We start from the raw sequence: 10607 nt of genomic DNA, 5'->3' as shown, positions 1-10607 counted from the left end.
CAAGCGACACAGTCCTATGGGATTTGCGCACAGGATAGCCTCTCTGCAATGGATATAGCTGGTCTTCATGTTTTCCATCACGGTTGGAGCAGATTTCCACCTTGGCTCCTCCGGAGACCCAGACTTATTTTAGATTCGATTAATTTTAAAGAAGATAGTACACCAGATTTTACATTCCAATCTTATGTTTTTTAACATTTTAGATGTGCATCACGGTTTTACCATTGTTTTCACTGATGGCTCCAAACAAGAGAATTTCCTTGGCTATTCTGTAGTGTTCCCTGATCTTGTTACCCGGATTCGCCTCCCTGATGAATATACCATTTTCGCAGCAGAGCTCCACGCAATCCTGAAGACACTGGAGCATATGAATCGTGTTTGGGGCAATTGATTTCTCCTCTGCTCTGATTCTCTTAGTGCCTTACAATCATTGCAGAATCTGTACCCAACTGAGGAGATGGTCCAGCTGATATACGACCAACTGTACTTGCTCCAACAGCGGGGTAAGGAGGTGTCCTTCTGCTGGGTACCTGGTCATGTGGGAATATGGGGCAATGAACAGGCCAGTCGGGCTGCCAAGGAGGCCTGCAGAGAGCAGGATGTCCTATTCCCTTGCAGTGTGTCATTTCTGCACTCCACAAGAAGTGCATGGAGTTGTGGGAGGAAGAATGGCTGGCGGTGACGGCCAATAAATTGCGGTTGGTGAAGTCAACAACTTGGCCATGGCGTTCCTCCTGGCAGTTGCTCAGGCGGGAGGAAGTAACCCTCACGCGTCTTCGAATTGGGCACTGTCCTCTCACACATAGCTTTCTATTACGGCAGGAGGATCCCCCGTTTTTTGATGCTTGTGGTGTGCACATCTCTGTCCGGCACATTTTAACAGACTGAATTTTATACTGTGATGCAAGGGCAGAAGCACAAGTTGATGGGGATCTGCCCTGTGTTTTAGCTAATGATGAGACGTGTGTGTCTAGGGTTTTAAAGTTTTGTGATGTGTCTGGACTCTGGCTTAAACTTTTAGGCTGGAAGTTTTAGTGTATTGCAAAGTGGCTGGCTCCTCCCTTTGTTCCTTGCAGTCAGCCAGCCACTTCCAGCTGCTATATTGTTTTAGCTGCCCCTACCACTTTCTTCTTGTGTTGTCCATATTTACTGCTGATGGCATGCTTCGTCCCATGTTTCGGTGTGGGTAGGCACATATTTTTCCAACCTTGTTACCTGTGTTTTACGTTCTGTTTTAAATTACTGTTCTGAGTATTTTCTTGACACCCGTCTCAATCTGTTACTGAATGGGCTCTGAAGACCTTGCTGTCGTGCACCCATACAACCCTCCCCATCATCATCATCATCATCATCATCATCTGTGTGAAAATGAGAATCTCATACATATACATGCTTTGGATGAACATTTGGTCTAGCTTTTCAAATAAAGATTTGCAGTGTTGTTTCTTGTTAGCTCCCACCATGGCTTGGATGATCTTTTTTTGTAGTCTAAAGGCTTTGAGTAGATTAGTTTTCTCGGACTTAATTACTGTAACAATATATGCATAATATACAGCTGTTTTTGCAACTAATTCAGTGATACTGCTTGAGACATTTGTGACATACACAGAATATTGCTGAGAAACTGACTGTTGGCTTCTGTCTCGGGTTCGTCGCCCAATGTTTGTTTGATGATTTTTCTGACGTTTTGCTAGCACAAGTGGCTGGCATTGTCAAAGGTTCACTCTCCATAGCTGGCCATGGACTGGAGTCGAGCTTGCAGCTTTAGGTTACATGTACCTTTTACACCAGTATCGAAGGGCCTTCTGTGGTCATTTACAGTGCAGTTCTCCTCTTGCTATCTGCATCGGTCATTTGCTGCACCATGGAAATCCAAGATCTGTTGACCTTGAGGCTCTCTTCTTTTTTGTCGAAAGTATTCTTGCGTATTTCTTCTCATGTATTTCTATAGCTTCTTTGAACGAGTGGGTGTAATAGCTCTTCTCTACAGCCAGAACTTCCATGTCGACAAATTTCACTATATTGTCAGCCTCACACAGCATATACTGTGCCACGGCTGATTTCCCCACTTGCTCCAACCTGTAATGCTGCTTATGTTCTGTGATCCTGGTGTTGATTGATCGTGCAGTCATTCCGCCTGCGCATGGTATGCGGTATATTCCCGACATTGCAAGTGGGGTCCCTTTTTTCCTTTGCTGATCTGAGACACTCGTTTATCATCTTTGTCAGTTTATAAATAGTTTTTACACCATGTTTGTGCAATATATGGCCGATTCTGCCCATCACTCTGGAAATGTATGGCAGAAGGGCCATACTTGACATTTCTTTTTCCGATGTGTCACTTTACCATGTGTTTGACTCTGTTACACCTCTTATATAAATGGTTGAGTACCCATTGCTCCTCAGAACACTTTCCAGGTGTTGCTTCTCATGTCTGAGGTGGTGCGGCTCACATATTCATCCTGCTTGCATTACAAGCATATTAATCATTCCTCGTTTTTGGCTTGGGTGGTGATTTACAAGGTGCCAAGTCCAGTGCCTGAGCTTCAAGATGCTCCATGAAGAAGTTGGCCACCACTAGACTAAGAGAACTACCCATGGCGACGTCTTCCAGTTGTTGGTAGAAGTAGCCATTCCAGCAAAGCCCTGGAGAACTATCTTCTATTCAATGACTCCAGCCTGTAACTCTGGCTGCATCTGTCCGTGACTATTTCTCACAGCCAACTTCTCACTGCCTTCTGCCTTGAGGTGCTTGGGCCTAGAATTTCTTCCTTGCCTTCCCCTTCAATTCCATCTATCCATGTTGCGACTTAATCTCAAAGTGCTTCTCATTGCCTTGTTGGCTGCCTTGACACGTTGTTTTTCAGATATCTTTCAGAGGCTGATTGGAAGGTATAGGAAGACTTGTTCTCAAACTATGTCCAAAGCCCATCGTTGACTCTCCGTTATGTAGTGTATTCAGCACCATGAGCCCTCAGTTTTTCTCTCTCACAGCTGCTGTACCCTGTCTCAGTTCTTACTCCATTATACACCCCTGGAAATTGAAATAAGAACACCGTGAATTCATTGTCCCAGGAAGGGGAAACTTTATTGACACATTCCTGGGGTCAGATACATCACATGATCACACTGACAGAACCACAGGCACATAGACACAGGCAACAGAGCATGCACAATGTCGGCACTAGTACAGTGTATATCCACCTTTCGCTGCAATGCAGGCTGCTATTCTCCCATGGAGACGATCGTAGAGATGCTGGATGTAGTCCTGTGGAACGGCTTGCCATGCCATTTCCACCTGGCGCCTCAGTTGGACCAGCGTTCGTGCTGGACGTGCAGACCGCGTGAGACGATGCTTCATCCAGTCCCAAACATGCTCAATGGGGGACAGATCCGGAGATCTTGCTGGCCAGGGTAGTTGACTTACACCTTCTAGAGCACGTTGGGTGGCACGGGATACTTGCGGACGTGCATTGTCCTGTTGGAACAGCAAGTTCCCTTGCCGGTCTAGGAATGGTAGAACGATGGGTTCGATGACGGTTTGGATGTACCGTGCACTATTCAGTGTCCCCTCGACGATCACCAGTGGTGTACGGCCAGTGTAGGAGATCGCTCCCCACATCATGATGCCGGGTGTTGGCCCTGTGTGCCTCGGTCGTATGCAGTCCTGATTGTGGCGCTCACCTGCACGGCGCCAAACACGCATACGACCATCATTGGCACCAAGGCAGAAGCGACTCTCATTGCTGAAGACGACACGTCTCCATTCGTCCCTCCATTCACGCCTGTCGCGACACCACTGGAGGCGGGCTGCACGATGTTGGGGCGTGAGCGGAAGACGGCCTAACGGTGTGCGGGACCGTAGCCCAGCTTCATGGAGACGGTTGCGAATGGTCCTCGCCGATACCCCAGGAGCAACAGTGTCCCTAATTTGCTGGGAAGTGGCGGTGCGGTCCCCTACGGCACTGCGTAGGATCCTACGGTCTTGGCGTGCATACGTGCGTCACTGCGGTCCGGTCCCAGGTCGACGGGCACGTGCACCTTCCGCCGACCACTGGCGACAACATCGATGTACTGTGGAGACCTCACGCCCCACGTGTTGAGCAATTCGGCGATATGTCCACCCAGCCTCCCGCATGCCCACTATACGCCCTCGCTCAAAGTCCGTCAACTGCACATACGGTTCACGTCCACGCTGTCGCGGCATGCTACCAGTGTTAAAGACTGCGATGGAGCTCCGTATGCCACGGCAAACTGGCTGACACTGACGGCGGCGGTGCACAAATGCTGCGCAGCTAGCGCCATTCGACGGCCAACACTGCGGTTCCTGGTGTGTCCGCTGTGCCGTGCGTGTGATCATTGCTTGTACAGCCCTCTCGCAGTGTCCGGAGCAAGTATGGTGGGTCTGACACACCGGTGTCAATGTGTTCTTTTTTCCATTTCCAGGAGTGTATTATAAGGCCCTTGCTCCATTAATTCTGTCACTTCACTTATGTCCTTACTTCCTAATGACATTGCCTCATTGAAACAGTCACCTTATTCATCCTATCTTATCTAATGACCTTCCCTCATTAAATCTGTCATATAATTGATTTCATAAGCCCTCTTCTCACATCTTCTGACCCAACAGTATGGCCCTCTGTGGCTTTACTTTAGTTAATTTCAGTATTGTTTTCAGGACTTTGCTTGTTGTTGTGAACATGACACACTTCAAGCGAATTTGACTTTTATTGCGTGCTTCTTTCATAGTGGTGAAATTTTAATGGCTAGCAGTGCTTCACACAGCTGCAGTGCTCATGCAAATCTGTATTGAGACATATGTTCCAGACTACTTTTCTTTGTGTAGACCAGTTTAATAAAACTATGTAAGCACATGTAAAAATATTCTGAATTCTATTTTTGCTTAATCTTGGAATATACCATCACTATAGCATCTAAACTAGATGTAACATCCTGAGAAATGAAATCTAAAAGATAGAAAAATTATTTCTCGAACAATGGAAACTCCAGTTGGGAATACCTACAATGTAGGAAAAGATAGATTGCTACTTACCATGAAAAAGATACATTAAGTTGCAGACAGGCACAATTAAGACAATTACATAAAGTTTTTGGCTACAGCCTTCATCACCAAAAGAAAAACGCAAACCATTCATACACATAAGCAAGCACACATGACTCAGTCTGGAATGCAACTGTCACGTGGGATGCAAGCAGCAATCTGAAGGGGGCTAGGAAGGGGAAGGGATAGTAGTGTATGGGTGGAGGAAGAGGCGAACACTTTTTGGAGGAGTGCGCAGGGACTAGAATGCCAACAACGCAGTGTCAGGTGATTGTGGGGTGGGAAAAAAAGGATCAAAGAGGGGAGAAGCAGGGAAAAATGGGTGAGTGCATTGGCAGAGGGCAGCAAACAAAGAGGGTGGGAGACGAGAATGGAGAGATGTAAGTGTCTTTTACTTGTGCCTGTCTGCAACTTACCGTTTCTTCTTTACAGTAAGTACAATCTATCTTTTCCTGCACTGTTAAAAAATTATGTCTGTTAATGAATGTCATCTTTGCTACATCCAATGTTTTATTTAACTTGATTATGCTTTCATGATTTCAGGATAACTGTATTAGAAGCCACATGACTCACAAAAATAGAGTTCCATATGCCTGAGATGGAACTGTATCCTTAGTTCCATATTGAATCATTCAAAATCAGTTGTCTGTCAGTCATGATGGCTTTTAAGAGGAAATTTGACTCTGACATCCCAGATGGTATGCTGACAGTTCTGAGGTTACTGCATAATCCACCTTTAGAAGAAGAAATCCTTAACAAGGTTGGTGATGGAATTATTTTTATTGGTATTAATATCCACACACACACACACACACACACACACACCACCCCACTCCACCCCACCCCACCTCACCCCATCCCCCCCTGCCACCACAAAAAAATAATAATACCTGTCATGTTTCTTTAACAGTTTAGCATATAGTGATTTATTTTTCCCTGTGGGCTGATATCTGATAATGACACAAATGTTAAAACCAGTCACAGCTATAACTGTGACTGAATAAACTTTTGTTATACCTGTAGTAGTATTCATACACTGTGTGTGTGTGTGTGTGTGTGTGTGTGTGTGTGTCTGGGCACAAATGGTAATCTTTCTGAAACTTTTTATTTTTTAAATTCAGATAACGTGACTGTTGTGTCTGTACAACACAATGTTGTTGCTATCTTCAGTTAATGTTTATTGATATGCAGGTCGCCAAAGGATCACTGCATGAACTGACTCCATCAGAGTCAAGTAACCTGTGGGTTACTTTGAGTGAAAACTTGAAAGCTTACTTCAGGAACATGTTTTTGCTGAGAGATACCGACAATCATGATGACAAGGAATATATAGTAAAGAAAGTAAGTACTGAACAGCTTTCTAGACCTGTGACATAGTTCTTAGGCCATGTAAATACACAAACAGATCTTACGAAGGTGTTAATTTCCTGCATGTATCATCTAGAACATTATGTGCTGTAGTAGTATTTGTGCGAGTAAGAAATGAATGTTTACAGCATTTGCTGCATGTATAATGTGTACTGAAGAAATCTTCTCACGTAGTCAGCTCACTTGTGTTGTTGCAGCATTTCAGTGAGTTTGTACTCATCATCTTCAGTGAGCTGTCAAATTCAAGATCAATTCACTCCTTTATAGCTGCCAGGTGCCAGACTCCTCTGCAAGGACCCAACTAACGGGACAATGGCATGATCTGGAAGAGTTGTCATGGTGTGTGGTTCACAGGAGAGGTTGGAGAGCACAGTACAGAAGAAGAAACCATGTCTCACATTCCTTCTGTGCGCAAGGCTACCAGCCACCAAGAGTGGCAGGATAATGGAGAAACACAACATAAAAACCACTTTCCACTCGGTGGTTAAAATTAATAACATGCTTGTATCAGTCAAAGAGCTTTTGCCTTGGGAAAACTGACAAGTCCGCAGTGGCAGAGTACTGCGTAGTGAAGGACACATTCTTTTCTGAACAGATAAATGTAGTGTGCTGTCCCAACAGGTTCTGAAATTTGTTTATCAAAGAGGCAGTGGAGATATGAGTACATGATGGTCAACAGAAACAGTCGTTTCAAAGTGAACTCAGTAAGAGATGTGGCATTAGCAAAAATGTGTCAAGAATGCTCTGATGTGAAAGTGCCAGAGGCAACTGATTAATAGGCATACAGCACCAGGACTCAACATCCAGACCACACCCCCTCGCAGTGCTGGGCTTCACCCTACCACCAGCCACGACATTTCTACCAGATGCATCCAATTGGCCCACCTATTGGGGTCTCAGCAGAGGAGTCCGTGTGCAGCAGCTGTAAAGGAACAAGCTGAATGTCAACTAGTCACTTCACCTGAAGATGGTGAATAGGGCACTTGTCAAAACATTCACAAACATTCAACAAAATGACACCACAACTCAGCTGATAACCTGAGAAGAGTTCAACAATGAAATTCACCAAGGAAGCTATGTAATGTCTGTTCATTCTTCTTGTTTGGTTCTTTTTAAGATTGGTGCCTATCCTTTTATGACAACTCTATTTTTCCTGCTAAAAATGACAATTCAGGGGAAAACTGAGAACAGCATTCCTTTGGCTGCAGCACATACAATGCTAGTTTTGAGTTCGATGTTGAAGAAGTTGAAGACAGATGGGCAGGTATGTCAGAAAGAATTCTTATGTTGTTTGCATTTATGTTTTCTAGTTCATTTAAGTTATCTCAGAGTAGTCTTTCCTGTGTCAGAATACATGGCATTACCTTCACAATTTACATGTTTCAGTGATAATGAAATGCAGCAGTGGAGTGTGTAGAGAGTGTAGTTAATTAAAATAAGAGTAAGAATTTGTGCTGTGGTTCACTAAATGTATCGGAACTGTACCAGGTAAAACTGTAGGTTCATAACCAAAATCATTTTTCTACTTCAGACACATTTTAATAGAAGTACTTAATTTGGCCCAAGCAGTATTCTGTGTGTTTATCACTCTTTACATGTATGTGTGTATATCAGTCTGTAGTGTATGTTATGTCACACAATTTGCCGTATACAAAATAGTTGTCATATATATGTGAAGCTCTACATACAGGCCAAACAGGCAGAGAATTTCATTAATAGCACATAGATGCATATCACAATATAATTACCTCAAATGCATTGTCCATCCATATTAATATTATTAGTATTAATAATCCTTTTAACATATTAAGATTGAGCATCCATTCCAAGGTGTTAAAAATGATTTTCACCTATTACGTGAAATGAACAAAGGGGATCCAATGAATTTAAATGAAGAGCTTGACATCGTAAATGGCACAAAGGTACTCTCTGAAATGCTAAAGAAGTACTCAGTCAGATCTTGGTAAGATTTCAAATTGGTACAAAGATTGGCATCTCATTTTAAATGTTCAGAAATGTGAAATTGTGTACATCACAGAACACAGCAGAATCGTGTTGTAGGATTACATCACCAATGATTTGCAGTTGGAATCAGTCAACTCGTACAAACAGCTGGACGACATAACATTTCGTAGGGTTATGAATTAATGGAACGATCACATAGGCACATCTTAGGGCAGGCAGGTGGCAGCATACTGGGAACATGCAGTCAGTCTACAAATGAAACTACTTACTAATCATTTGTACATCTCATCTTAGAATACTGCGCAACTGTGTGAGACCCATACCAGATAAGACTTGACTTACATCCTTCTGTTTCTATGGTTAGAACATATGGGGCTTTATGAAGTGTTTGCAGTAGTCTCTGTTTTCTGCTGTTGCCTTCACCTATCCCTAAATTCTGCCTGCTTTTGTTGCATCTCTCTCCACTGTCTTCCTCCATGTTGTCCTCAGTCCTCTCTTCTGCAGTGGCTCTGGGGATTTCAATTGAGGACTTGTCTCTATTGCCATGTAATTTTTGCGCAGTGTGTTTGTACAACACACTTCTGTTTCCTTGCCTTTATCTGTATTTCCTCATGCTTCTCATTATACGGTTCCATAGTGCTTCATTGTGTACGGAAACAAGCGCTTTATCATCGAGAGAGATAGTGTCAAGTGAGTGTATTGGGACTTACCCCATTTCACTACGACCAGCGCCACATCATCATAATGCACCTGTGCGTAGCAAGCAAAGGAGTGCACCATAATCTAAGAGTGAAACTAAAAATTAAATTAACTTCTCTGAACCTTGTCACTGTATGCTTCAGGATATTAACGTTAACATTGTGAAGTCAGAGAATGATCTAATGAATATGTTTTTCTAAATATATTATTTCAAGAAAAGAATAAGTGGCACTAAATAATGAAGGTAGAAAGCTAAAAAAACATTAGAATGTGCAGATGTATGTCATAATCAAAAGGTTAATCTCAAATTGACCAGGGCAATATTTTGGTCAAAACTGGCATTTTTATGAAAAATTTGAAGGTGCTAAGTATTAGACTTAGAAAGATGAAAATTTGTATGTATCCTCAGTTTGATATAAAACCACTAAATATGTAACACCTGTAAACTACATCTGTTACCTTTTCAAGTCCTTTACTAGCAACCAAATATGGAATGAAAGCATCCTTATGCATAATTGATGAAGTGTCATTTGCAATAGCTATGAAGTTTTGACTACAGCACTTGATTGCATTCAGGAAATAATACATCTGTACAAAGTTTCAAGACTTTACTGTAAATAACAATGATTACAAGGAATCTCTGAAAATTCTAGCTGGGCAAAGTTTAAATGTAGCCGAGCTAAAAGTTTTTCAGTAAATAAAGTAAACTTGACTTTAACTATAAAAAATTAAGAAGATGGCAAATTGTTAAATGACAGAGTTATTAATTAATATGTGTCTGAGAAAGGGGCCGTTTAAGTGCTGCTACCTGTGCCTGTGCCTGTGCCTAGAGCAGTTGATAGCAGATGATCCATTTGGAGATCCATTGCATCCATATATAAATACAGCCAGCGAGGCAGATAGAAGAGACACTTCATACCAAGATATTAATCTGTCCACTTGAATCAAACGCCTATGTGCACTGTGCCTTTCAGCCAAGCAGCTATCAAACATATTTTCGGTAAAAGTAGGAACTGAACTTGCGAGGATTGTACACCGTCCTGGATCGCTTACATCTCATTGAAGTAACAGTTTGTTTGCTGTGCATAATGTTGATGAAACTGTGTAGTAAGTGGAGAGATTATTTTCCCTTTTTAGGGCAAACAATTAACTTTGATGATTAGAAGTTAGGGTGATAGACAATTTTACTTGGAACTTCCCATAGAAGTCACCTCTGAACTGTTAATAGTGCTGTTTCCAATAGGGACATTGTTACTGTTATCAGGAATATTGTTGTATTTTGTGTGTGTGAACTTTCACTGAATGTATTGCCCAGTTACAATTCAAAACTTTTATTTATAGTCATAGTTCCTGATCCTGTTGAGTAAATAGCAAGTAGGAACATTTTCTTTGAACGAGTACAAAGAGTAATGTGGTTATGCAATCTCATGGTCAGCATGTTCTCCATCGCTTTCTGCCTGACCACAAAAATGGTTTCTAGGCTCTTTTAAATGGCAAAATTAATATACTAATT

General features: G+C 42.5%; 1 protein-coding gene across 1 annotated transcript in view; it reads left to right on the top strand.

Annotated features, from left to right (window-relative positions):
- The first annotated feature begins 5720 nt into the window (after window positions 1–5720).
- LOC126260642 (uncharacterized) overlaps window positions 5721–10607 on the top strand; it is a 166255-nt gene continuing 161368 nt past the window's right edge. Inside the window, exons 1-3 of the mRNA XM_049957980.1 lie at window positions 5721–5822; window positions 6254–6403; window positions 7548–7694. Coding sequence (XP_049813937.1) covers window positions 5721–5822; window positions 6254–6403; window positions 7548–7694 — 399 coding nt within the window. The remainder of the gene's footprint in view (window positions 5823–6253; window positions 6404–7547; window positions 7695–10607) is intronic.

Source organism: Schistocerca nitens, chromosome 5 (assembly GCF_023898315.1).
Source record: "Schistocerca nitens isolate TAMUIC-IGC-003100 chromosome 5, iqSchNite1.1, whole genome shotgun sequence".
Classification (NCBI taxonomy): domain Eukaryota; kingdom Metazoa; phylum Arthropoda; class Insecta; order Orthoptera; family Acrididae; genus Schistocerca; species Schistocerca nitens.
The sequence above is the reverse complement of the archived record's forward strand: the minus strand, read 5'-3'. Positions and strand labels throughout refer to the sequence as shown.